The 27,167-nt window shown below is 40.1% G+C and overlaps 1 protein-coding gene across 3 annotated transcripts; it reads left to right on the top strand.

The window, feature by feature from the left end:
- Nucleotides 1-163: 163 nt before the first annotated feature.
- OGT (O-linked N-acetylglucosamine (GlcNAc) transferase) lies at nt 164-27,155 on the top strand. Of its 3 annotated transcripts, none has more exons than XM_063345548.1 (22): nt 164-515; nt 3,712-3,892; nt 5,014-5,257; nt 6,778-6,846; nt 9,800-9,916; nt 11,240-11,319; nt 12,764-12,959; nt 13,192-13,332; nt 13,554-13,654; nt 13,852-14,005; nt 14,107-14,208; nt 14,481-14,660; nt 15,917-16,075; nt 18,405-18,494; nt 20,479-20,604; nt 21,366-21,536; nt 21,663-21,779; nt 21,859-22,026; nt 24,068-24,220; nt 24,940-25,192; nt 25,385-25,508; nt 26,096-27,155. In XM_063345548.1, exons 1-22 carry the CDS (start codon nt 479-481, stop codon nt 26,268-26,270), a joined length of 3,138 nt encoding a protein of 1,045 aa, XP_063201618.1. In that variant the 5' UTR covers nt 164-478; the 3' UTR covers nt 26,271-27,155. The 3 variants fall into 3 exon arrangements, with proteins under 3 accessions (XP_063201618.1, XP_063201619.1, XP_063201620.1); XM_063345549.1 differs by having other exon boundaries at nt 165-515; nt 3,742-3,892; XM_063345550.1 differs by lacking the exons at nt 164-515; nt 3,712-3,892 and having other exon boundaries at nt 5,177-5,257; nt 6,778-8,616.
- Nucleotides 27,156-27,167: the final 12 nt, after the last annotated feature.

Here is a 27,167-nt window from a genome sequence, read left to right as displayed (position 1 = left end):
TATGGAACGCCGCCCCCGCGCCGCCGGCACCCGGATGTGCGGCGGGGACCCGCACGGCGGAGGGCGGCTGCGCACGCGCGGTGCCGCTGCGGTTGTCGCAACGGCTCTGCGCGGAGGGATACCTAAGCTGACAAAGATGTTCTGCGCACGCTGAAGCGGCTGCCCGCCGGAGGGAAGGGAGGCTTGGCGGAAGGAGACGGAGGAAGTTCCGGTAGGGGTCCATCCGCCGCACGGGGGCTGTGTGGAAGCCCCTGGCTGGCTCCGCCCGGACTACTTGCCGGGGGGAGCTAGTCCCGGCAGCAACCATTCGGCAATTTGCTGCTTCCGCTACCGCCATTTCGGGAGCCGCCGCCGCCGCCTCAGTGCATCGGGGCCGTGGGCAGCTTGGTCCTGCGCCGCCCGCTTCAGTCGAGCGGGCCTCTCCGCACCTGCGGCCCTTCTGCTGCCTGCACCAGAGCGTCACCGGCCCCCTTTCCCGATGGCGACCTCCGTGGGGAACGTGGCCGACAGCACAGGTACCGTGGCCTGCCGCGCGGGGACGGGCGCGCCAGAGGCCAGCGGCGCCGCAGCCCTGTGGAGGCCGGGCCCTGCCCTCGCCCGGGGCCGCACGGCGGCCTGCGCTTGCCCAGGGCCGCGGCTGGCTCGCCCCGAGCGCGGCGCTCCCTGCTCGTTGGGCCCGCTCCCGGCGGAACTTTCCAGAAGCGGCGGCCTGGGCGAGGCGGTGGCTCCCGGCGCGGCCCCTGCTGCCTTTGTGCTGGTGTCCCCTCGCCTCGGGGCGCCGGCGGGCCCGGGCTCGGACTCGTCCTTCGGCGGCCTCCTGTTGGTCCTGCCCGGCCGCAGCCTTCGAGCAGCTCCGGGAGAAGCGGGGCGCGATGGGTTGTAGTGCGGTGCTCTCTCATTCTATATTTATCCGACTGTCAGGTGACTGCGTTTTTGTAGAGGGCGAAGGAGGGTAAAAACCTGACCTAAAACCTACGTAGGCTGTCCAGAATCTCTCACTACGCTTAAGGAGCAAATCTTCTGTGGTGTAGCCGACAAGTACGGTGCTTTTCTGGGCAATAAGATAGTGTGTTCTAGCTAAGAAAGATCCTGTTCTACATTTAGTTTACAGATCCAGAACTTGAGGGGTGGGGGAGAGAAAAGGAGGAATCTCACTTTTTTTCCCTGTAGAGCCAGAAAAAGAAGTATTTTGCTTACTGGAAGGATGAAAAGACAACACAGCTTTATCCCCCAGATTTTGCGGGGTTTCTGTAACTAGAGGGAAGGAAGAGTATGAAAAGCTGAAACGATGTCTGGGGAAAGTAGGCTAAAAATAGGATCTGTAGAGAAAGAGGTGGGATAGCAATGCAGAGACAGGGATGGAAAGGGAAAGGGTAGTGATACAGAAGCAGAGATGGAGAGGCTGAGTGCTGCAATACGGTATTTCATTGCTCCTCGGCTGGAACTGCGTGTCACAGAGGCTGCAGCATCCTCTTGCAGCCTTGATCTGTGGACTTGAAAAGAACATGTGCATGCTTGGGGATAGCGTGCTCCTCCTCACCACCCAGGTTGGGGTGGCAGCTGCTCCTGCCTGGGCCTAGATGTTGTTTAAACGTAAGGTTGAGCATGAGCAAGTGGTACATGCTTGGATGTTATTTTTTGGGGAAAAAATGGCCTTGGGGTACATTTGTGATAGTTCTGTGGGATTTTTTATTTTCCTTGTGTTGAGTAGAAGTCTCAGGAAGGGTGGTTGCCATAGCACATGCTAGGCTTTTCCAAGGTCACCGTTAAAGCCTGTAGCACAAATTAGCCTAGGCACATAAATTCATGTATGTGAGACTTGATAAGGGATTCTTCTGTCTGTGACTCTTCACTACGCTTAATTGTCTTTAGAAATGGATTCAGTGAGCAACCATCGATGTCTGTGTTATGGATTCTTTGGGTTCAAGAACTTTTCTTCCAGCCAACTTTCCGTTAAAAGTTTTCTTTATATTAAAATTTTGAACTTTGTGGTATAGCTGTCCACTTCCTACTTTTCAGCTAATTTCTCAAGGATCATTTCCAAAATACTTGTTTGGAAGTAGATGACTGGCTATTTTATGCTGAGTGATTCATTTGCTTTATCTATTTCGGGGCGGGGGGGTGTGAGGTTGTTTTCTGAAGAGACTTGATAAATGAAAGAAAATTTTAGTGTTCTGCTTATTTTCTTGCTTTTATTAGCAATTCTTATTCTTGAGTGTTAAAAGACAGTATTTCTGCGCGACCTTCTCTCTTGCCCTGGGACTTGCAACTTCAGTTTCACTTTTTGCTTAAGAAGGCAAAATGTAGCATTAGGTAACGGTTGGAAGCTTCTTTTCCAAGTGGTCATGAGAATTTATTAAGTCGAAACTTTTGGATAGTGGTTTTTGGGTTTTTTTGCTTTAGCTTTGAAATTTATTTTGCTGTCTTTAAAGTTCTCACAAAAGAATTAAAGAGTCTCAGAGGATTTTGTCCTGCATAACTGCAAAAATATGTACTCAGATATTGAGTTGTATTAGGTTTCATTTAAATGCAAAATTTTAAAACGCTCTAGGTCCAGGTGGGAAGTGTTTCATAATAAAGAATAAAGTGACTGCAGAGTAGTGGAAATGCTGGACCTCAGGAGGAAAAATAAGAGATGCTGGCAGTAATCAAACCTTTAAATAGTAAGAGTCATTGGTATAAAGGTAGAATTTGAAGGTCTACACTTCCTTCTAGGATGAACGGTTGTGGCTTTTCCAAGCTGCACTTTTCTGTGTTTTTTTGGTACAGAACTGTGCTTTGTAAGAAATTTTATTTACTTTTCACACTTAAGGCTGTTTTGTCTAAAACAGGTGGTGTTTTATTTAAGTATTTTGTTCTCCACAATTGTATCTTAAATACTAAAACCGTTTTGTCGCTCCCGTTACAGCTAAGCCTCCAGAAGCACTACCTCCTTTCCTGTACCCTGTTTGTTTAATGTTTCCTTTTGTAGGCCAGTTGCATAATCCTTGAAGTGTATGTTTGTCCCTTGTCAGATATTGTTCCAAGGCCAATTTTGTTTTTTCTGTGAAGGAATTTTTACTCATTATAGGAAATGTAGGAGCGTAGAGGATTCAAGGAATGTTATGCATTGCTTTTTTTTTTTCTCCCCTTTTTTTTTTTTTAAAGGGCTTTCACAACTGGCACAGCAAAACTTTTATTCAAGTCCTTTGAAGTCTTCGTCTGCTGTCCATTCCCCTATTAAGTTTTTAGCATTTGTTTTTAATTCTACAAAGCATAAGATTTACAGTCTTGGGGGGAGAGTGAGGAGAGGCATTGTTCTGTTAGCAGCGCTTCTACTGTTATGAACCAAAGTACAATACCATGTCAGGAATTTCTGTAAATATATTTCAGATTAATGAAAAACGATTAACTTAAAGATATTGACAGTCATTACAATCTGCATGTTTCCTGTTATTGGCTGATAAAGTCCTGGACTCGTACAGATAATGTTAGAAATATCATAGTAATAGTTTGTTACATGAATATCTGAGAGTTCAAACTGCCAGTGTAGCGTTTTATGTAATTTCAAACATTTTCATCCTTCAGTTGTGTATGCTTTTTTTTTTCACATTGTTCTGTTTTAGTGTTTTGTGGGGGGTTTTTTGTTTGTTTTTTTTTTTTTTTTTTTCTTTTTGTTCCCATTATCTAACTTTTTGTTTTCCCCCCTTAAATGTTTTGGTGATTCTCCAGAACCAACGAAACGTATGCTTTCCTTCCAAGGGTTAGCGGAGTTGGCTCATCGTGAGTATCAGGCAGGAGACTTTGAAGCAGCAGAGAGACACTGCATGCAGCTTTGGAGACAAGAGCCTGATAATACTGGTGTGCTTTTATTACTATCATCCATTCACTTCCAGTGTCGCAGATTGGACAGGTAGGAGAATTGAGGTGTTCTGTCAAGCTTTCTTTATTGTTTGCATGTCTAATAGTACTGAGTACAGATGACAAAAGTTTTATTCTAACATTGATTTCTTTTTTTAAATACTGAATGCAAATACTGACTAACTTCATGGCAGCAGTAAGGACTGGTCAGAAATTATGTTATTTCTGAATTTTATTAGGATCAGAGAAATACAAATTGGAAACACTAGCTTTACAACAACCAACAGATCTTGCCATTATTCTCATGTTATTTTAATACAGTACACATTAATATTGGACTGTCAGCCACACTTGTGTGTACTGGAGGTATTTAATGTGTAAACAGAGGCTTTTGTTTATTTATTCCACTTGCACTGTCGGGGTTTGTGGTTTTGGGGGTTTTTCGGGGGTTTTATTTGGTGCCTTTTTTTTTTTTTTTTGAGTTGCAAGACCAATTGTTTGCTGTGAAATGGCATGATTAATTAAGGATTTTTGTCATCAGAAAGTTGTCTCTATGTTCTTCCTGATTGTCTGTTTCTGATATTGCTTTCTGTGCCTCAGGCATTTTGAACTTGACTTGTACTAGCTGTAAATCTGCTTGTGCTGGTGAAGGAATTAAGAACCTCTAACTGAAATTTATTTTATTAGGCTTCTGAATAAAGTTGTAAATAACAGTTCAGATATGGGAAAGTAAAATGGGGGAGGATACAACAGAATTTTACAACTACGTATGTCAGCTATGTCCTGCTTCTTGAAAAGAGTATCGAGTGGAACATTGCTTAAAGCATACAAGTGTTGGAAAAGGCTTCACAGGATTTCTGTCGTGTTTCCTCCAAGTGTGTTGAGTTCAGGTTTGGTGAGGCAACTTTAATGCTACCGATTCTAAGTAAGAGTTGTCTGTCTTCAGTAGAATCTGAAGTATGAACGGGGGAGATGATAGTTTAAGCTAGGAGAAGCTAAACATAGATGCCAATTCTGTAAGTCTGGATTTGTTGTCGGTATGTTTGGCTCTATTAAGCATGAATGTTCATTAAGTAACTAGATAAACAGGCAAATACTAAAAGTCAAGGGTGGGGTTTTTTTTGTTTGTTTGGTTTTTGTGCGCTTTTTGGTAACTTGTCTACTTTTCTCTAGGTCTGCTCACTTCAGCACTTTGGCTATTAAACAGAATCCACTGTTGGCTGAAGCCTACTCGAATCTAGGCAACGTGTACAAGGAACGTGGACAGCTACAAGAAGCAATTGAACATTATAGACATGCACTACGCCTCAAGCCAGATTTCATTGATGGATACATTAATTTGGCTGCTGCGCTGGTAGCTGCAGGTGATATGGAAGGAGCAGTCCAGGCATATGTGTCTGCCCTTCAGTACAACCCTGTAAGTACCACTTAATTTTATAGAACTGCATACTTTACTATTGTCCCAGGACACACAAATAGCAGGTTTCAAAGAAGGAACAAGTGATAATCCTTCCCTCTAACTTCTACACCATAAACTTAACAGGGTACTTAATACTTTTCTTAAGGATCTTTGAAAGTCTTCTGTCACAAAAAGTTTTATATTGCCATACAGTAAGGGCTGCTGGTTGTGGACTTATATGTATTGTTGAGATAACAGAAAAGCAAGGGATTAAGGTTTGGTGGTTGGTTTTTGTTTGTTTTTTTTTTTTTTTTTTTTCTGAAGTCAGAAGTTTCAGCGAATAACTTCATATTTAGCTTTGTCGGCTTTAAGGCAGTGTTACTGCAGTGAGAGAATCACTGCCCAGACTTGAATGAGAGATCTTGCAAAATCATCAGGTATTACTTTATTATGAAGTCAGAAATTTCATGGTGATGAGGGTTGCCTTTGTTAGCATTCCACTGTGGACTGGTTTACAGACGCATTATTTTTATGTTTTATAGGCTGAAAGTGAGTATCTGTTTATAAGTGACTCCTATGAAATAGATGTGGTGTTTGGATTTTTGGTTGTAACTGGTTTTAATTGACAATTTTAGTAAACAGCGTATCAGACTGATATCTTCTGTTTATTTTGCATCTTACTCAAATAATTTGTATAGTACTACTCAGCATGATGAAGGTCTCTGCTTGCTATTTGGTCATATATTTTGTCAAAAAATACTTAAGATGCAGCATCAGTCTGGTGTCAGTCCAGCAAGAGCTCAGAATCTTTTCTCGCTCTGTTCTGCAGCCTAGATGAACTTGTCTAATTTACTGTGCTGAGCTGTGTGACTAGTGGAGATTATGCGCTGGTTAGAAATACTGTAAGATGGTGTTTTGTTTGGGTTAGAAACTTCTTTTATTAGCACTGACTAAAGTGTCCCTGTTCTCTGTGGCCTTTACTGCTAGATAATGCATTTGCAGCCCGGGCTGGGGTTACAAATGGAAGAACAAGAACATGTGGCAAAGCTGTTGAAAATGCGTCAAATAGTGTGAAAAACAGGGAGGAAAAATTGCTTTGGGGGATACAGGAAGCAAAATCACTGTATTTAATCTATTTAAAAGACGTCATGTAACTTAAGAATACAGGCCTGCAGTTATGCTTTAAAAACAAAAAAAAAAGGGGCTTTGAATACTTACGTGTAACAAAAGAAATTAAAGTGCTGGGGGGGGGCAGTATTTTTCTTTTTTTTTTATAATATTTCTGTATAAAAAGGAATTGTATGAAACATTACTTTCTCTCTTCTACTACTTCATGGTTGTATTTTTACAGTACTAAAATGACTAAGATTATCTCTTGACTGTAATGTTAGGTTAAAAAAGTTAATTTGCATTAGTGTCGTGTTTATTGAGATTGTAAAATAAGCTATGGAGGACCCGGATGTTCTTTGCAAATTCTCTGTGAAGACCTTTGGGGCGTCTGAAGTCCGGAAGCTGATAGTGTGACTTTGATTTTTCAGGACTTGTACTGTGTTCGTAGTGACCTGGGGAACCTGCTCAAAGCCCTGGGTCGCTTGGAAGAAGCCAAGGTAGGTGTTGGGTAGAATACATGTAAACGTCAGTGTTTTGAAAACTTGAACTTTGCACCAAGTCTTCAAATCTGCGTTGATCTACAGACAGTCTGAGAAACTGCTGAAAACTGAAGGCACTGAAACACCCCAGAGTAGTTGCAGGGCAAGATATGGCATGTCCATGTTTAAAAGTTGGTTTAAGTCAAGAAATGGAACACCACCAAGCCTTTCTGCTGAACTAGACTATCTGATACCATTCTGAAGTATTGGGCAGGGGCTCCATCATGCTCTTATCTGGAAATAAGTAACAGTCCTTCAAATCTGAGGCTTGCCTGCTGGTGCCAAGCAGAGAGCCTGTGATTAGCTCAAGATCCCTGTACGATGCAGGTGCTATTGAAAATGCTGCTCTTCTAAAGTCCTTTGTGGCTTGTAAGTGGAGAAGAAACTTATCCAAATGTTACCTTGTAATATTGGCTTTTAAAGATTTTTATTCTTTTAACTTTTCCCTTCCCTTGATAGTGGAAGAAAGGCTAGTAAATGATCAATAGCTGCAGTATGCGAACTCCCCGAATATCTTTTCTTCATGTCTTCCCTCTCCCCTCCCCCAAAATAAAGAAATCAGGAGGACAAAGCTGGTTTGTTTGGGAAATGAACTGATCGAAAGAAAACTTGCTGTAGTGGAAAGGTGGCTTCTAGCAGTCTTGTGTTTCCTAAACTGAGAATTCGAACACCAAGATGAGTTTAAAATTCTTGGCATGTTAAAATTTGGATTGCACAAAGAAATTGTCTTGTTACAAGCCACCTTACGCGTCCGCGCTGCAGGGGTGAGGAGTGTGGAGAAATCGGAAACACTCTGGACTCCACGTCTGTCACTCCAAGCCCCACGCGCATGCTAAAAAGTGGAGTGTATGAACAGCGTAGCTGTCTGTTTGGCTGCAACAATTCGGGGAGGGTTATGGGGTAATGGGAGTGCAGGTTCAAAGTTCATTATTTTTTTGATTTCACTTGACAACTTGGATGTGCGTACCATCGTAGGGCGGCCTAATTGATTTGGTCACATCCAGGTTGAAAACATTTTGTAGCAGCATCTAGAGTTTGAACAGTCTTTGAGACACTTGGTTCTCAGCCCACCAAGCGGACAGCTAACATGAATTGCACTTCACTGCAGCTTTAGTGTGACTGGTATAGGCCAAGACACTGCGCCTGCCTTAGGTTGCTGACTTCTTTGTTTCAGAGCTCTGGAGACACCTAGTTTGAAAGTGTTGTTCCGTTTTGTGAGAACTTAATAAACGAGGAAAAACATCTTGAGTAAATTGCAATGTGTTTCTTTGGTTATCAGTCCATTTAAAAGATCAAGCCAGCAGATTCCTTACAGTTTGAACTAAAATTTAATTTCTTTGTAGATATTTCAGAGCCTTTCTTCCAAAAAAAAAAACCAAACCGAAAAAAGTCCCTGCTGTATGCAATTGCCCTGATTAACCCTCTCCCTTCTGCATGTCTCCCTTGTTACAGACAGATTGTCCTCATTCCCATGTGTTAAAGACATATCCAAAAAAATGCAATTGCTTTGTTGAACTCTTACTAATGATCTTGTTTTATTTTCTCTCTTGTTTTTGGTTTTTCACCACTGATATTGTATTTAGAAGGTTTCAGGTGGGTGAAACCTCCTATTCCATGCGTAAGGTGCCTCGCTGAAGGGAGCTCGAGGCCTGGATCTAGGGCAGACACACACCTCCTCCTCCTCTTCCAGCAAGGAACGCACCGAAAAGTCACATGATGAGAAATATGGTAACGGGTTTGTAACTGCCACAGCAAAACCATTTGCCTCCATGCCTGAATCTTCTGTCTTGTGGCTTCAGAAAACAGCTTAAAATATTTAATTACAAGCAAGTAATGTAAGAATATTTTATACTAGTAGCCACAAATTCTTTCAAAGAAATAAAGTAAAAGTAAATTAAAATATTTTTTTAAAGAAATAATTGGAGATAGTTAATAGTAAAAGCTTCTAACTCTTCTGGTTGTTCATTTTTTTCCTTTTTTCTTCTTTGTTTGGATTGCAGCGTTCTGCTCTTCTGATGATGCGCTGTGATCCTGCAGTAGCGCAAAGGCTGCGCAGCGGTAACGCGCATTGCGTGCGATTAAGCCCTCGTGAACGGTTGACTAGATGATTAATCTCTGATTGGGTGACTGCCCAAGCTCCAGGCAGTAGCCTTTTGGATAAAATTGGGTTGTAACGCATTTAATAGTCCTGACATCAAATTTAATATGCGAGTTTTTGTATGGGCCTGTCTGGCAGATTAATGATTCTGGTTGGCCGTTCACTGGACCTAGGGGCAATCAATAGAGCAAAGCAGTTCGCAGCGATAGCGTGGCGCCGTGCTGTTTAGGATGCGCAGCGATTTCTTGCGCTTGCATTACAGGGACCTAAACCTTCGTGCAATCCTGTCATTTGAGGTTTTGAAGCTGCCAATGATTGAATGTATTTGAAGAAACAAGATACAGATTGGGTCTGTTAAGACCGAAGAATGGCTCCATCTTTTTCAGTAGTTTTTCTAATTTTTTTAAGTAATTTCTGTCTGTTTTACAATATTTCACAGTTTAATGATTTTATTTCACAGCGAAGTTGTTACACAGTAATTTTTTGGGTTTTATGCACTTGAGAGCAGTAGGTATTTCCGCTGAACTACTTGAATTATTTCTGAGATGATTTCTGTGGTGACCTGGTGTCTAAAGTCGTGTTAATTTGTTATCAGCATAACTGAAAAATGGTGGGCTTGCACCTGGGTTTTGGTTTGCGCTGGCGCAGGATCAACAACAGTTTGCAGCGCATTAGTTTTGGCGCAAGCTAGCCTATACTGCAGGGTCACTTTTGGCTGGTTAGAGAAGGCATACTAACAATTATTTTTTCTCATTTTTTTCTTTTTACAAATATTCCCCTTCCCTTGTATCTCTCTTCTTTAACTGTTCCAAGGCCTGTTACTTAAAAGCAATTGAGACTCAACCAAACTTTGCAGTGGCTTGGAGTAATCTTGGCTGTGTATTCAATGCCCAAGGAGAAATTTGGCTTGCAATTCATCACTTTGAAAAGGTAACGATCGAAGCCACTCAGCTTCACCTAGATTTTAATGTACATGCAGTGGCCTGCTTGTAGAAGATAGAAACATTTTGATTAGCAGAGAACTTCTTATGAGCCTGTTAGTTGTTAATTGTTTGGGTTTTTTTATTTCCTGATGTTTCAGACTGCCTGTGTGCCACTAGAGAGGTATGTTTAGAATTGCCCTAAGGACTTCACACACATGTCAAATAGAACAAAATTCATTAAGTTGTTTTACAGTCCTTTTCCAGAATACGTTTTTTAAAAATCTAATCTGATGGGCATAATGCTTTATGTGTTTCGTGTGTGAGAGAAACAACTTTTTGCTTAAAATCATTTTTCATTGTGATTTTTGTTTCAGGTATTACTGTCCTGTGGGTAACTGAGGCAAACAGTTTTAAGTGACACACTAATTCCTCTTCTCCAGGATTATTTTTCACCACTGTTTCAGAGTTCTCTAGATTACTGTCATTTACTAGTTGTCTGGTACCTTCTAGTCAGTTACCATCTTAATTCAGTTCGTACTCATCTCTAAAGTTTCTAAAGCGACCTAAAACCGGATTTAAGATGTGGTGGACAGTTTCTTCCTGGTATTTATGACTTAAGAGCTACAAAAATAATTGCTTGGATTTTTTTTTATTCTGTCTAGTTAGTGATAGATTGTAAAGTATTTTAATTTGGAAGTAATAGTTCCCTTGAGAAAGACTGTGAGAGTCTTGCCCGTCACGTGTTCACATGTAGCTTATCGTTGCATTGTCTGCAACTTAATTGGTTCTTTAATTTTTTGCATTTTATTAGTTTCAAAGGGAGTGAAAATGTTTTCTTTTACTTAAATGGCTACATGCATGATGTATTTGCTCTTTCATTGCTCTTGTGAAACTGTCTCTGTTTTCATGAGCTGCTAAAGTTTTAAAATGCTGTCTTATTTTGCAGTAGGTAAAGGATATGGATCAGGTTTTTTAGGGTTTTCTCCCCTAAAAACAAATTAAAGGCAGCATAGCATGGTTAGGCAGGAGTGTGAAGTGTGATCGGCCTAACATGAAATAAATGTTGAACACTTTATTCTGCAGTAGTTGCAACTGACTAGGTAAGCAAATGACTAAATTTGAAGGTAGTGTATGCTGTCGTTTCTACAGATAAATATAAATAACTTTGATACTCTGATTTTTATAATCAAGTTTTCTTTCTTTACTAGGTTATTGATAAAGTCTTAGATGCTTATAAGTTGGGTTTGTCAAATTAAAAAAAACCAGCTGGGTTTCATAGAGAATGTTTCTGTGTTAATGCTAAAAAATGTTATTTCAAAAATATTTTCAGGCTGTAACACTTGACCCAAATTTTTTGGATGCTTACATCAATCTTGGAAATGTCCTGAAGGAGGCAAGGATATTTGACAGGTAAGCAGATAAATATTGTCGCTCCGTCAGTGGCCTGTCAGATGTATTGATACAAATTAAGTTCCTGATGTAAACCTCTTTGGACAGTACAGCAAAGACTTCTGTAAGCTAAGCAAGCAAATGGCTTTAAAATGCATACAGAGCAGGTTACTGGAATTAAAAAAAAAATAAAAAAAAAATCCTGTGGAATGTATTCCTTTATGTTACTTTCCTGTACTTAATAATTTAAAATGAGAGTTTCTGAAGGTATTGATGAAAACAGACTTGAAATTAAGGCTGGGGACAGGGGAAGATAGGGTGTCTGAGAAAGGCGTCAACCCTTGAGTTCTTTGTTTTCGTTATGTAATTCAGGACATGATCTACAAGTGTTTCTCTTCTAAAATTTTCTGTGTAAGACAAGCCGAAATGCTGAAACTCAGCTAATCATCTGATTGAATATTCTGTATTTGTTATGTGTCGGCATCATGTTATTGCATGGAGTTGTCGTACTGTTGCGGTCTCTTTGAACTAACTTGTTTTAAGACCTCTGATCTGATACACAAATCTTACTTTTGTTTCTGGAAGAAGATCCAGTCTTTGTTGTTTATATGCAGTGTACCATATTGCATCTGTTACGTGGATTACAATTTTAGTAGCTGTGGTTTGGGGTTCCAAATTTAATAAAAGCTTGCAGGGAACAGGTTAATTATTCTAACTAGTTTTGTTGCACGCAGTGTAAATGATTCAGTGATTCCTGTTTTAACCACGAATTACTGGGCCAAACAGGTGTGTCTCCTCATCATTGTAGTAATTTCTCAAGAAGGTGATGTAAAATCTATGTATACTGTTGAGATTTTTCTAGCAATCTGATCTTAATACATCAGTCGTTTATATAGTCCTATAGGAGCATATCATTCAAGGTCTCACTTTTGAACAAAGTGAAGTTTGATGTATAAGTAAAGTATGATACATGTGTTAGGTTAGTGGAGAGAATAAAGACAAGTAATAATATGATACTGTTGTTACAATGGAATAATAAACAGTGAACAAAATGGAGCAAGGGTCTCTTGCTGATCTTAGTAATGAAGTGTTTTTAAAAAAAGTAGATGAAAGCTTTACTTTTTTTCCAGAAGACTTAACGTCGATCACTGTACAGCATCAGGTGGAAAGAAAACATTCCTGCTTTATGAAGTATTTCTAATAGTCTGTTATTCATTACAGAATTCAGCATAGTTTTAAAATAACATGAAGAATAATAATTCATCCCTTGTTTGGGCATCAGTTCAGGCAGTACTCTTCTGCGTTTTTGGTAACATCTTACAGGACAGATTTGTGTGTGTTAATAGTACATATCCCTTGAAGTTTGCTTTTTAAAAATGTATGTTGTTTTTATGACCGAAATAAATAAACTTGCTCCTCTGTGTATGATTGTTTACCTTCTCTTTTTTTTTCTTTTTTTTTACAGAGCTGTAGCAGCTTATCTACGAGCCTTGAGCTTGAGTCCAAATCACGCAGTTGTGCACGGCAACCTTGCCTGTGTGTATTATGAGCAAGGACTAATAGACCTGGCAATAGACACCTACAGGAGGGCTATTGAACTGCAACCCCATTTCCCTGATGCCTATTGTAACTTGGCCAATGCCTTGAAGGAGAAAGGCAGTGTAAGGAGTGCATTTTTTTTGCTTTTAAAATTTTTTTCAAGTACGGTGAATGTTTATTGTAGACACCAGATGTCACCAGCTTTATTAAGATGGGATGTTACAGTCAGTCATAAGGAAGCATAATTCAGGAAATTCCACCTTCAGCCTGCTAAAAGTGATTCTATAATGACTTCTTGTAAACAGTGCTCTTACAACAAATATTACCATATTAACAGTATCCCTTTTTTTGAAGGTGGTGGAAGCAGAAGAATGCTACAATACAGCTCTTAGACTTTGTCCCACTCATGCAGATTCTCTCAACAATCTCGCAAACATCAAACGGGAACAGGGGAATATTGAGGAAGCCGTCCGTCTTTATCGGAAAGCTCTTGAGGTACAGTTGAATGTGGTGAGGGAGAGGTGGGCAATTAAAGTTGGGAATGTGTAATATGACATAGGATTTTTTTCCCTCTTTGGTTGTAAGTGGAGGAACATCTGTTCAGAGACCTGTGTCATATAAAAAGAAAAGTAAGAAATGCACAAGGTTTTTTTTTTTTTTTTTTATATGGTCTACTCGGGGCATTTGAGAGACAGATTCGCTTCTTTTTCTTCCAGGTTTTTCCAGAGTTTGCTGCTGCACATTCAAATTTAGCAAGTGTTCTGCAACAGCAAGGAAAGTTACAGGAAGCTCTGATGCATTACAAAGAGGCTATTAGGTAAATGGATATTATCTGTAATAGTGCCAGCCTTTCATAACAGGAGTGTGCCATAGATATGTACAGAAAGTGACTTACAGTAGCATATTTTCATTCAGATAGTTGCTTTGCAAACTGAAAAGTCTGGGTGAGAGTATGGTTCCTCATTGGGGGAAGAGCTTTTATTGTTCATAACATATATTATCTTTATTTCTCAGAATCAGCCCAACATTTGCAGATGCTTATTCTAATATGGGAAATACTTTGAAGGAGATGCAGGATGTTCAGGGAGCTCTGCAGTGCTACACCCGTGCCATTCAGATAAACCCAGCTTTTGCTGATGCTCACAGCAACCTGGCCTCTATTCACAAGGTAGCACATGCGCATGATTCGTTCTTAGAGCATGATGGGGCACTGTGAGTATTTACCCCGAGTATATTCTTATCTGCTGACTCATTTCTGTGTCTTTACAGGATTCAGGGAATATACCAGAAGCCATTGCCTCTTACCGCACTGCTCTAAAGCTGAAACCTGATTTCCCAGATGCCTACTGCAACTTGGCCCACTGTTTGCAGGTGAGGAAGACAAGGCTTTGATTGTAATTCTTAGGATTCCTCTGCAGTAAATGCTAGGCTTGATCACCTCAACCAATCGCTAATTTAAACGTAAAGAGTAGACTTAAGTCTTAAATCACAAGATAAGATTATCTTCTGTAATTTCTGTAAATGCAGTTATTTCTGAAGTTCTTCTATTTTTGGAAGAAGCATTAGTCTCAGTTTGTGAAATATTTGATATAGATCAAAGGAAGCTGTTGTCCTAATATTCTTTTAATTTCTCCTTTTTCTAGATTGTCTGTGACTGGACAGACTATGATGAAAGAATGAAGAAGCTGGTTAGCATTGTAGCTGATCAGCTGGAGAAAAACAGGCTGCCTTCTGTCCACCCACATCACAGCATGCTGTATCCCCTTTCTCACAGTTTTAGGAAGGCTATTGCTGAGAGACATGGAAATCTGTGTTTGGACAAGGTAGGAGGTTTTGTATAGACCAGTTGTGATTGAAGTACTTTGTGGTTTTTCCTGCCCCTACTGAAAATCTAGTACTCATGTAGTTAGCATTGGCCTTTGTAAGGTTTCCAAATCACTGATCTGTAGAGAGCTAGGACATAGTGTTACTCATCTAGTTTTGCAAAGTGCATGCAAGGGGCATTTTGGAAAAGCAGAGTGAGTAAATTATTCTTTCCTGACAGTAAAACAGATCCAGGCAGCTGTGTGATAGTATTTCTCAAAATCTGGTCCTTTCGACCATGTGTAGTGCTTGGAACCTGACCTTGCCTCTCGTGAATCCGTGCTCGAATGTGTGAGCTTTTGGTTTGATTGGGTTTGGGATTTCCAGATGCATTTGCCTAGCAGTGATGGCAGCAATATTGCAGGGGTGATGCCTCACAGTAGGAAGTACTTGAGTATTCGTTGTGATTCTGGTTTGGAGTATTTTGTGTACAGTAGAATGGATTCTTCCAAAACCATATCTTCTCTTGCTCTAATTACTTAATTGCGTGCCATTTCCACGAGACTGCACAGCATCTCAAGCTGCCAAGGGTGCAGTTGCAGTCAGTGACAGATTCTTTAACTAAAATTTAATGCAACTTCTTTTTCTCTTCAACCAGAATGTCATAGCTGTTGGCACGTGTGAATGTTGAGATGGACTGCTTGAGCAGGTTGCCATTTATAATTGAAAAGATGCTGTCAGCCAGTGGAAGGGTCTGGTTAGCTAATGTATGGATCTCAAACTTCAGAAGATAACACTAAGCTTTCAAACTGGCTTGTCTTAATAGCCTGATAATCCTGGCAGTGGTAGTGACTACCAGCTGATGTCTGGGGGAAGATGGTGATGGTAAGAGCAGAAGGCATGCTGTGGTGCTTCACGGGAGTACTGTTCCGGTCGCAATTGGCTTGCAGTTTGAGAACTTACTAGTCGTAGTGGTTGTGGTATCAATGTGTTTAATTATCAGGGGTGGAATGCTTAAACAGGTAGAAAAGCAGAAGTGTCAACTTGCAGTAGTGATGGCTGAATGTAGGTACGTGACATCTCGTAACGCAGTTTGTGGACATTACACTTGGTGCCAATGGAGTACGTATAACGCAGGTTTGAAACAACAGATGCCCACAGGCCACTTACTGGGATAAGGCTATTTCTACAAAATCATGGGTGTGTTTTGTCCCTCTGTTTAGCATTTGGTTTTGATTCCTGAGTTTATAAACAGTTGTGTATGTTTTCTTGACAGATTAATGTTCTTCACAAGCCACCATATGAGCATCCCAAGGATTTGAAGGCCAGTGAAGGTCGACTTCGTATTGGCTACGTGAGCTCCGATTTTGGAAACCATCCAACCTCACACCTAATGCAGTCAATCCCTGGCATGCATAACCCAGACAAATTTGAGGTAAAAATATAAATGGCATGCTTAAAGCTTTAAACACTTTTTTTTTTTTTTTTCTTTTCTTGGTGCAGAGAGGTAAACTAGGGAAAAGGGCAAGTTTTTTTGTTTCTGGGTTTTTTGTTTGGTGGTGTTTTTTTTTTTGTTAGCAGGCTTTTTTTAATCAGTTGAAGAGTTATCCATCCTGAGTCATCCTCCTTTACTGATATGAAGTGTTATTTAGAAGGTAGGCTAATTAGATACCTGTCCTTAGAATTACTGTAGATAGGATTTGTGGCCCATGGAAAACTTTTTTTTTTTAAGCTTCAGCAGCTGTTTCTGAAGTAGATGTGTTTCAACATCAAGCTACTACTGCCTGGTTACTTCCGATTTACAAATAGGTATCTGGTTTTTGTTCAGTCTCTGCTGCTGTTTTTTTTACATGTATTTTTCTCTGGGATACCTGAATTACAAACAGGAACTTCAAATTGGCTTGGCTACTGCTTTTTCAAAAGGAAATTATACACTACACTTACTTCAGGAGGAGTGTATACAACTTAGCAATGCTAAAGACAGTCACAGCTATATTTGGGTATCATGGTAAGGGATTGAGGCTGTAAATAGAACTAATCCCTAGTTACGTTATTTGCCCCATGACTGTTTAAATTACCTGTTTTCCAAGACATGAGAATTTTGCTTATCAACCCGTTCTGTTTGTTTTTGTTGCTTTTTGCTGGTCATGAAGTGTTGTGGTTTTGGCCAAATTGGCCAATGGCCAGTGACAGATGCTCTCCCCCAACCTCTCATACACAAGAGAGGAGGAGGAGAGCTAAAGAGATTTATGAGCTTAGAAGAAACTAAACTACTTTACTGAAATATAATAATAAAATAAAAAGGAAAATAATGAAATAGATACAGTGTATACAAAACCGTATTAAGCTTCCAGGATGACGTCACTGGCAGGCACTGGGGAAGTCCCAGGCTGGACTCAGCGACGGGTGGGAACTGGGTTCCACAGATGGAGTCAGGACACATGGATCGGGATCAAAGGCAGATGAACAGGCAGGGTCCTGCTCAGATGTCGGCCATTGAAGAAAGAGCGTTGACCCTTTGATCCCTCAGCTTTTGTACTGAGCGTGGGGCAGGTGGGATGGAATACCCCTGTTGGTCAGTTTTGGGTCCCCTGTCCTGTCCGCTTCTCCCTGCAGGTGGGACCCCTCTACGCTTTTCTGCTTCCGACCCTTCAATGGGGCAAATAATGAAATGAGCTGACCTGGGTTGTTACAGCAATGAGTATAAGCAAGAGCCTCTTTGGGTACCATGCCTTGGCACAAACCATAGACGTTGGTCTTCTCACTCTGAGAACAAACCGTTTTCAGGACAACATGCTGTTAATTTCAGAGAGTTAGAAGAGGCCTAGCTAAGAAATAAAATTACTGAACAGGAAGTTGGTTCTGTTTTACCTCAAACCGGGACATGAAGTCGTTGTAATCTGAAATCTTTGTGGCAAAGCTGCATGCTTGAATTATCAGAAGCGTGACTGTGAAGCAGGTTTTTTCATGAAACAATTAGATTGGTGGTCTGAGTACATCGGGTGTGGGGAGAATATACCATTTAACTTTGAATCAGCTCAGGACAAAGGGAGGTCTTTCTTGTTCTGGATTTATAAAGCTCTACAGAGCTTATTTTAAATACTAAATAGAAGTCATCTATTATTTTACTAAAACCATGCTTTTGTCCTGCAAGATCATAAATTCTCTGAATTTTGTTTCTATTTGTTTTATATCTATATGTGCTGGGTTAGCTAAAGGTGCCTGCTTACATAACCTGTCAACCTTGAGTTTCTCAGATATATTTTCAGTTTCTTAATTGGAGGGAACTGGTCACTGTTTAAAGAATCTGTTAAAATGCTTCCCCAATGCTTAGCTTGCCTGTCCAACCTGAGTCATGATTCTCGCTAATAAAGAATTCAAAGGTGTCTTGTAAAAGGTGTTCTTAGAGAATGTAATGCTTATGCAAATCCATTTGTTGAAATGACTGTTCCTTGCACTGATGAGAACATTGTATATATGTCCATGCAAGGTGCAGTGCCATACTCTAGCACCAGAACTGGGGGAAACTGGGTGGGGCCTGGTGCAAATGTGTTGAATGTCCACCACCCCCCGGTTTTGGTTTGTTTTTTTTTACTTTTTTCTCAAAAGGTAAATACCACACAAATAAATACAGTATAATTTGTATGAAACTAGGTGTAATTTTCCTCAGGTAATTTAAAATCGCAATACCATATGTCTTATAGACAAGTTATTTTGTTGGCAAGTTGTTGCAGATACTCGATTTTTGGTGCGTCATGTTCTAGGTATTCTGTTACGCTCTGAGTCCTGATGATGGTACAAACTTCCGTGTAAAAGTGATGGCTGAAGCAAATCATTTCATTGACTTATCTCAGGTGAGCTTTTTTGATGCTTAAACCTTTTAGCAAACCTGAATGAAGAAAGAGATCAGCCTGTAGTTTGAGATTTTTAGTTGCAATCATTTCTTGAATCAGGCTGATCTTCGTCTCAAGAATTTTGCAGTTTGTAGACGTATTGGCGTTGTGCCTTACCTGGGATGCAGTGGTTATTGCATGACCTCTGTGTGATTATTAAAAAGTAATATTAGCAATATCGAATAACTGTTCCATTAGGTCTTAAGATAATAGCCATATGTAAATATCCTAGATAAGTTAAGATGTCACAACTGCAAATGTATTTAGGTTTGCTTTACTCCAGTGAAGCAGGACGGAGGCTTAATGATTAATGGGGGGATTTTTGCCCCTCTATCACAAGGCTGTTTTGGTAGTTTACAGGTGGTTTGTGATTTTTTTTTTTCAAGTTCCATGTGAAAACTGATGGGGATTTGAGTAGACACAGAAGTCAGGGAGTTGTTATACCATCTCAAGATAACTGGCAAAGCCCTAAAGCAACATGGGATAATCAGTGTACATTAACAATGGATCTGGATTGGCTCTTGGACAGTCCCAGATCACGTGATAGGTAAAACTTGCAGGTAGTGTTTAAACTCATCATGTTGGTCATAACCTGCTCTCATATGTAAGAAAGCTAAATTGATGTCAGCAGGATTGCTCTCTGAGATGGATTTTGCAAAGCCGATCTCCTAAAATGTTCTTTTGGAATAATGAGCTTCAGTTATGCTTGTGGAAGGCCGTTCCCCACCCCCAGCTTTTGCAGCTGTGAATTTTGAAAGCCCTTGGTCGTGGCAGCAATTTCATATTTGTTGTTGCACAAACAGGTGTCTAGGAAAAATTCTTTCCTTTGCCCAGAGTGATACACCGAGTTTTCTTATTTAAAGTTCTTGAGGCATCAAACTCATGTTTTTAGATTACATTGCGACTCCTGGAGATTTGTGCTGGAGGGTCAAAGGAGTAGGAAGAGTTTGCTGTCACATATTGCATTAGCAGTGTAACTAAGATGGGAACTCAGATTGTTATCTACTCAGACAAACAACTGCCTAAGTGCATGCATTTACCCTGCTATAAAATGTGAACTAACTTTCCCTTTTTACAGAAATGAAGTACTTCCATGATGCGTAGTAATGGCAGACTTGAGTCAGCGTTAGGAGTAGCTGCGGAGTAGTTAATTGGCTTACTCTTGCCCTTCAGTTTGAATTTCTCTGTATGACCGTAGTTTGGGAATCTACCGCTTGAGCTACAGGAGCTTTAATCATTAATTAGCCTTACAGGACTGGTGGTGGTGGGGGCGTTCTGGTTTGGATAGCCTCAGTTTCTAGCCTTTGGTTTTTGTTTTACTGCTGCTGAACTAGAGACATCTATCAAATATTTATTCTATCTGCTTTAGGTAGTGACTAATTAATTAATTCTTGGGAGGAATTTAAAACTGTTGAAAATTGTTTACTTTTCAGTATTAGACAGGAAGGGACACATTGTGGTTTCCAAGGCTTTGCCATTCTTGAAAGTCATTGGTAATACCTTGTGTGAAGTTCCGCTCTTCTTTGTTTTTGATTTAGCCAAGAACTGAAGCAGTTTTCAGTGTTGCTTGAAGTTTCTTCTGTGGTTCATTTGTGGTATTTTTCTGCAAGACTTGGTCAGCTTGGCAACGCCGAGGTATCAGTCCTTGGGTATCAGAATGTACAGAGGCAATCTTCAAGTACCACTTACCATTTCTGTCAGCAACTGCTTCAACTGTATCTAGCAAAGATATGTTTTTCTTGGCTTCAACAGGGTGTTGGGGTTTTTTTGATTGAATTGAGGACTTTTACCTCTGTAAAACCAGGAGTGACAAGATTTAAATCTCACCTAAATTAAATTATGCAGTGGACATTTATTGATTGGTACACTGCTGACTAACCACATTTATTACCGAAAGACTGAAAAACAAAAATAACTTTTCTTTATGTATTTATTTATTCTTCAGATACCATGTAACGGAAAAGCAGCAGACCGCATCCATCAGGATGGGATACACATTCTCATTAATATGAATGGTTACACCAAAGGAGCCCGAAATGAGCTGTTTGCCCTGAGGCCAGCACCTATTCAGGTAACTCAGTCAGAAGTCTCTGTATCTCCAAAAATCCACTTGTGAGTAGGAAGAGTTTCTCTCTTCTTTCTGGCAGAGTGCAACAAGCATTGAAGGCTCATGTTGATCAGTAAGCAAGACTTTTTAGGGCTTAGCATATGTGAGGCAAATAGGTTTCTTGTGTTGAAGCAGAGTAGTTTGGGGGGTTTGTTTAATGTGCATTATGTGAATGTCCTGAAAGAGAACTCCTTAGTTCTGTGAAGTTCCTGTACACCACTGGCCTCTTGCACTAGTGAGAACAAAGAAAGGGTATTTTGAAGCAGTTGCGGAAATGAGTTGTTGCATTTTAATCTCTTCAGGCTTAGGGAAGTTCTAGTTAGAGTAAGTCAGGATCAATGTCAGAGTTATTTTTTTTGACTAAGGATTTTCTAAAATGCCTATGGAAAGAGAATGGGAGAAGCCTGAATCAGAATCATTCTAGGCTGCAGAAGTTGTCTTTTAGCTAAGAGAAGCTCTAATCACTAATGGTTAGTATTCTGGCTGTGCCTGCGCATAGTTGGATACTTTGGCCTTTTCCTTGAGGGATCAATTTTTAGAACACCCTTAACTGTTCGCTGTCTTGACAGTGAAAGTTTGGTATTAGCAGTTGCTCTTCAGTTGATAAAACACAAGAAGGAACTTGAATCTCTAAGTGGAAAATTTAACTTACAATGCATTGATTTTTAACTTCCTTTATTTTTGCAATAAACCTGGGACTGGAGCCTTGCTTTCTTGTTTTTTAGGCGATGTGGCTGGGGTATCCTGGAACCAGTGGGGCATTGTTCATGGATTATATCATCACAGATAAAGAGACTTCCCCGGTTGAGGTGGCTGAGCAGTACTCAGAGAAATTGGCTTACATGCCAAACACTTTCTTTATTGGAGACCATGCTAACATGTTCCCCCATCTGAAGGTACGTAGGAGGATAGGTCAAGAAAAGCAGATGTTTTCCATATCTGCCTTTATGAAATAGTGCTTAGTATAGTACTTGGTAAGGGATCTTGAAACTCTTTTAAAACTTTTCTTTTTTCTTTAACAGAAAAAAGCAGTCATTGATTTCAAGTCCAATGGTCATATTTATGACAACAGAATTGTTTTGAATGGTATTGACTTGAAGGCTTTCCTTGACAGCCTCCCCGATGTCAAGATTGTTAAGGTGAGAGCTACTGCTCTGTGTGTTCAGTCTTAGGGACTGAAGCTAGTACTTTCTCTCATGCTTACGTGGTTTGTCTTAGATGAAGTGTCCTGACAGTTGTGACAATGCAGACGGCAATGCTGCCCTCAGTATGCCAGTCATTCCTATGAACACAATTGCAGAAGCTGTGATTGAGATGATCAATCGTGGGCAAATTCAGATAACTATCAATGGATTCAACATCAGTAATGGATTAGCAACTACTCAGGTGAGGCACTTCAAATCGCTCTTCTCTTGGGTTTTATGTTATATCTGTATGTTTTAATGTAACAAGGAAGAAAAGCCTCCAAGCAGATGTCAGTCTTCAATCATGTTGATGTGTTTAGTTCTCATACTGAAGGAAACTCACAAATGTGTTATAAGCCATAGATGTACTGGAAGATGATCTTTCCCCCCAAAGATAGAGGGGTTATATCAAGAGGTATCCAAAGTTCAAAGAAATTTAATCTTCTTGCATAAAGTAGACACTTGGTTGTTTGGAATTTGAAGGCTTTGCTCATTGCCTGCAGATTTGCTTGTTGCCTGCAGCCTACCAGGCATTTGTGAGCAGTTACCCAGTTTCAGTTTTGTTTTTCCTTTACAAAAAAATCACTGGGTAATATAGGCAAAGTTACTCCACTGTATCTCAACGGTGTTTATTCATCTTCTTACATCTTTCTGAATGATGCGTTATACCACCGCCTCTCAGTGCTTACCAGTTCATGGGATTTTAATGATAGTGACAGTTACTGATTTTGTTTAATACTTCTTCCTTTTTAAAAATACCATGTTTTGACATTGGCATAACTCTTTTGACTTACGAATTTTATTCAGTTTACAGTCCTTCAAGAGACTCTTTATAACAAAAGGTCTCATAAAATGACATCACTGCTCTATCCGTAATCTCATGCCTTGGTTTCATTTTATGAATTCTTTTGTTCACAGCTGAAACTTCCCTTTAAGTTGGAAATAGGTTATGGTTTAGTTCGCTCAGAAAGCTTGCTAGCGTTTGTTTTTTTTTTTCTGAAATTGTTGTCCCCCGAGAATAATAGAATTCTTGTCTGTCGATGCACTTTTAAAACAGGATTTCTCTGTCTTCTGGTTGCACTAATATAACCCTTCTTTGTGCTTGTTCTAATTTGCTATCAGCCACTTTTGGGCGTAGGTCAGTGAGAATTGGGCATTGTGTTTTTGAGGTCTCAGTGACCTGGATAAATAGCACTTTTACAAACTTTTGTTGAACCAAATTACCTTGGGCATCTTCTAACGGAGTCAGTGACACAGTCATTGTCATTCATGTCAAGTTTGTCAACAGTAAGCTTACTTTGGCTGGCTGCGCTGCCCCGAGATAAATTTTAAATATATATGTATGTAAAATATATATAAAAAGAAAAAGACTCAAAGTACCTGTTTTTGCCCTATCTGTACTGATGTTTGATTCCACCATTGCCTGTCATCATTAAAAAAATAATTAAAAATCATAATTGCGTTTTACTAATCCTCGAGACTCTTGCATGGTGTTCTGGTTATCCTGGCTTCATCCTCTGCTGGTTTTTATTAGCATATTCCTATTCTTTGTGAAGGCTGTAAGATCTGTTGTTTTTTGAAAGTCCATAAATAACTCTTATAGTGTGATTTTCATCATTTCCCTCTCAGCTAGTTCATTACAGTCTGTCAGTTACGTATTAGTCTGTGTCTTAAGTCTTGACTATCTGTTCTGTGCCGGTTGTCTTATATCTTAAAAAGCACACAAAAAAAAACCCCGCACCAATGAAAAAAAGCAGACAAAAAAATCCCCCCCAAAACTCTAAAAGCAAACCACAAAAAAAACCCAAACCCTTTGCTTTCTAAATACTGTTTTATTCTTCCTTGAAGAATTCATTGAATTTCAGTTTTGGTCTCAAGGAAATGAAATGACCTCAAGGAGGGGAGGAGTCTGTGTATAATGCCTCTTTTTATGATTCTTCTTTCCAATTATTCCAGTTACTTGGAATTTCAGGGAGATAGAGCAAGGGCATGAAATTGCCCAGTGTTTTGTGCCTTGGTGGTTGCAACATTGTGGCATCCACAAAGGTGTATGCATACCAGTTAAATTCCTGTTATGGGTAAGTAAACAACTTTGGTTTTGTATAATAAAACTAAAGATATGCTTACAGAAACTTAGGATGATAACAAATGTTGCAGTGCATCTCAGGCCGGTTTCACAGGGTATAGGCATGTCTCCTGCAACGTCAGTGTTCCAATAGCTGGTTTTCTTGTTTTTCCTTTAGATTAACAACAAAGCAGCAACTGGCGAAGAAGTGCCACGAACTATAATTGTTACTACCCGTTCTCAGTATGGCTTACCAGAGGATGCTGTTGTATACTGTAACTTTAATCAGCTGTATAAGATTGATCCTTCCACTTTACAGATGTGGGCTAATGTGAGTATCTGTATCTAATACGAAATCTAAGGTCAGACCTATGGAACGTAGCTGGTCTGTTCAAGTTAGCTGAAACTTCATACAAGTTAAAACTGTAACTGTTCTGTGGAAAACATTGACCCTGAGCTGTTTGAATCCTTACGGTGCTTATGTTGCAGGACTTAGTCTTAATAGAATTTAGAATTTTTTAGATGGATTGCAAATCACGTCTGTGCTTCTAGCCAGTGAAAAAATTACATCTTGGACAGCTTAAACGTGCTCATACTCCATTGTGAAATTTGGTCTTCCCTAGTCTGTACAATTAAGTCATAACTGGCCTTGGCATTTGGTAGATTGATAGATCTGAGCACTGAGGATCTGTATGAAGATCCGGTTTATAGTGTATTGCTGAGAATTACTTGAGGGGTAATCTTTTTATATTCCATAGAATGGGCCTATAAATAAATGTGATCATAAATTTCAAGGCTTACTCTCTAAGCTCTATGAACTATCAGGGTTCATAGCTCAGAGTTGATGTCTCTTTCAGTGGGATTAGAAATGCAATCCCAGTTATCCCACTTGAAGTGGTGATCTGTTCTTTTCCTGCTCTATGCCTCAGAAGATTAAAGTATTGAATGATTACGCCTTTTGCTTCATTTTGGTATGTGGAAATTTCATGTTTGGAAAAGGAAATGTTTCTGACTGAACTTTCTGTATTTGCTTCTTTATTTTTGTTATAGATCCTAAAAAGAGTTCCAAACAGCGTGCTGTGGCTGCTACGTTTCCCGGCTGTAGGAGAACCTAATATTCAGCAATACGCACAAAACTTGGGTCTTTCCCAAAACCGAATCATCTTTTCTCCAGTTGCCCCCAAAGAAGAACATGTGAGGAGAGGGCAATTGGCTGACGTTTGTCTAGATACTCCACTTTGCAATGGGCACACAACTGGGATGGATGTCCTCTGGGCTGGGACTCCAATGGTCACTATGCCAGGTAACACAGCGGGGAACCCACCTAGAACAGACGGGTTTGAATATTATTAATTTTTTAAGAACAAACAGAAAGCCCAGCAAACTTTGTTGCCTCTTATAGAAGCAAAGTAACTCATACGCTGCAGTACGTTACTTGATAAGCTTACTCTTGATAAGCTTACTCTTGATACTTAATTATTTATTTTTTTTTCAGGCGAGACTCTTGCATCCCGAGTTGCTGCCTCCCAGCTTACTTGCCTGGGTTGTCTCGAGCTCATTGCAAAAAGTAGACAGGAGTACGAGGATATTGCTGTGAAACTGGGAACTGACCTGGAATAGTAAGCAACGTTATATGTGTCATGTAGTAACATCGAGTGTGTCAAGTGCTGTATTTGGGCACAGTGCTGAGACTTATCAGTCGTTTTAATCTCGCAGATATCTTAATATTTAAAATAGCTAAGCAGTCCTCAGTTAGAGGTTTCGTGTCTTGCAGTTAACTCAGCTTCTGCTTTTACGGTAAACTTAACAGCGCTCCGAACTGAGTAATAATGCTACCTGTTCTGAAGAAATTGCTCATGTAAAAAGTGCAATGTAGCTTACCTTTTGTTCTTTTTAAATTGAAGATTAAGCAGTTTGTCACTTACTGCGAGTTAAAATCGCGCTGTAAAAAATTACCACAGGACAGATAGTGCAGCAAGTTGGTGCGTTCGTGTCGCAGCTCTACTGACTTGAAGTGGGTCATGCTGGTCTGTGTCAGAAACGATGAGGGGATGAAACAGCAACGTGGATTTGGTGGAATTGGAGGTGGTATTCTTGAAACAGTTGTTTGGGCAGTTCTGGGTTAGCTGAAAATAGTCGATTTCAAAAGTAAACAATATTAAGAAGTGTTTGGAACATCTCCTGACTGCTGTAACTCTTTTTGTAGCCTGAAAAAAATACGTGGCAAAGTCTGGAAGCAGAGAATATCCAGTCCTTTGTTCAACACGAAACAGTACACAATGGACCTGGAGCGGCTTTATCTTCAGATGTGGGATCACTACGCTGCTGGCAACAAACCGGACCACATGATTAAGCCAGTAGAGGCCAGTGAGTCTGCGTGAAGAAAGGCTGGCTGCGTGCCCACCCAGAACTCTCCGGGAACTGAGCCTCTCAAACACTTCTGCAGAGATGATGAGCTAAAAACTGTGCATTTCTACTTAATCTGCCTGGTACTCTGTGGCTGAAGTAATACATGATGGTGATTAAAGCACAGCCAGAATAATTTCTTGCATGATAGGGAAAGACTCTATAGAGCCTGGGATCCTTTTATTCCATTGAGGAATTTGAATGGGATTGAGCTGTGTACACGTGAGCCAGTGTGTATGAGTGAATAGTGGTTGCTGGGGGAAGTTCGAACTGCCCAACCAATTATGATTTCATGGATTGATTTAACCTTCCTATGAATCTCTCTCCTTTTATGTGGATTGGGAATTGGAGCATTTTAACATTTGATTTTTGGATACTCCTGTTGGTATATGTGTGGTTCTCCCATGACAAGATTTCCAGCTAACGAGTGTTGCTCCCTGCATTAATTTCTAAACCATGTGGACTGAAAGGGCATATTTGCTGGTGTAGTCTTTTTTTATAGGTTTTATAAACCACTTAAGCCTATATCAGCCTTTTAATGTTTGACCTCTGTTTTGGAGCTCTCTGTAATGTGTTGGTTTAGATAAGGACTTTGGGGTTTTTTTGTTTGTTTGTTTGTTTGTTTGTTTTTAAGCTTCTCCAATAAGTCAGCTAATTGCCTTCATGATGGCAGCTCCTATTTTGTTGAAAAACCAAATTTGATTTGAAATTAATCCTCCCCACAAGTGTTTGAGGTAAACACAAACTGGTGCCAAATACAGATCTTTCAGGAATGATTGTTAATTATGTATAGAAGTGCAGTCCTAGGTACTGTAGCAAAGACTTTAAACAAAAAATAAAGCTTTGGTTTGCCAGTTTGACTCATTTGACCA

This window comes from Chroicocephalus ridibundus, chromosome 9 (assembly GCF_963924245.1).
Source record: "Chroicocephalus ridibundus chromosome 9, bChrRid1.1, whole genome shotgun sequence".
Lineage (NCBI taxonomy): Eukaryota > Metazoa > Chordata > Aves > Charadriiformes > Laridae > Chroicocephalus > Chroicocephalus ridibundus.
Note: the sequence above shows the minus strand (reverse complement) of the source record. Positions and strands in the feature narration are given on the sequence as shown.

Excerpts from the sequence above, each read along its gene's own strand:
- OGT (XM_063345548.1), top strand. The coding sequence starts at position 479 with ATGGCGACCTCCGTGGGGAACGTGGCCGACAGCACAG. Across the intron at positions 13,655-13,851 it reads CATTACAAAGAGGCTATTAG|AATCAGCCCAACATTTGCAG; the intron begins GTAAATGGATAT and ends TTTATTTCTCAG. Across the intron at positions 24,221-24,939 it reads CTTTACAGATGTGGGCTAAT|ATCCTAAAAAGAGTTCCAAA; the intron begins GTGAGTATCTGT and ends TTTTTGTTATAG.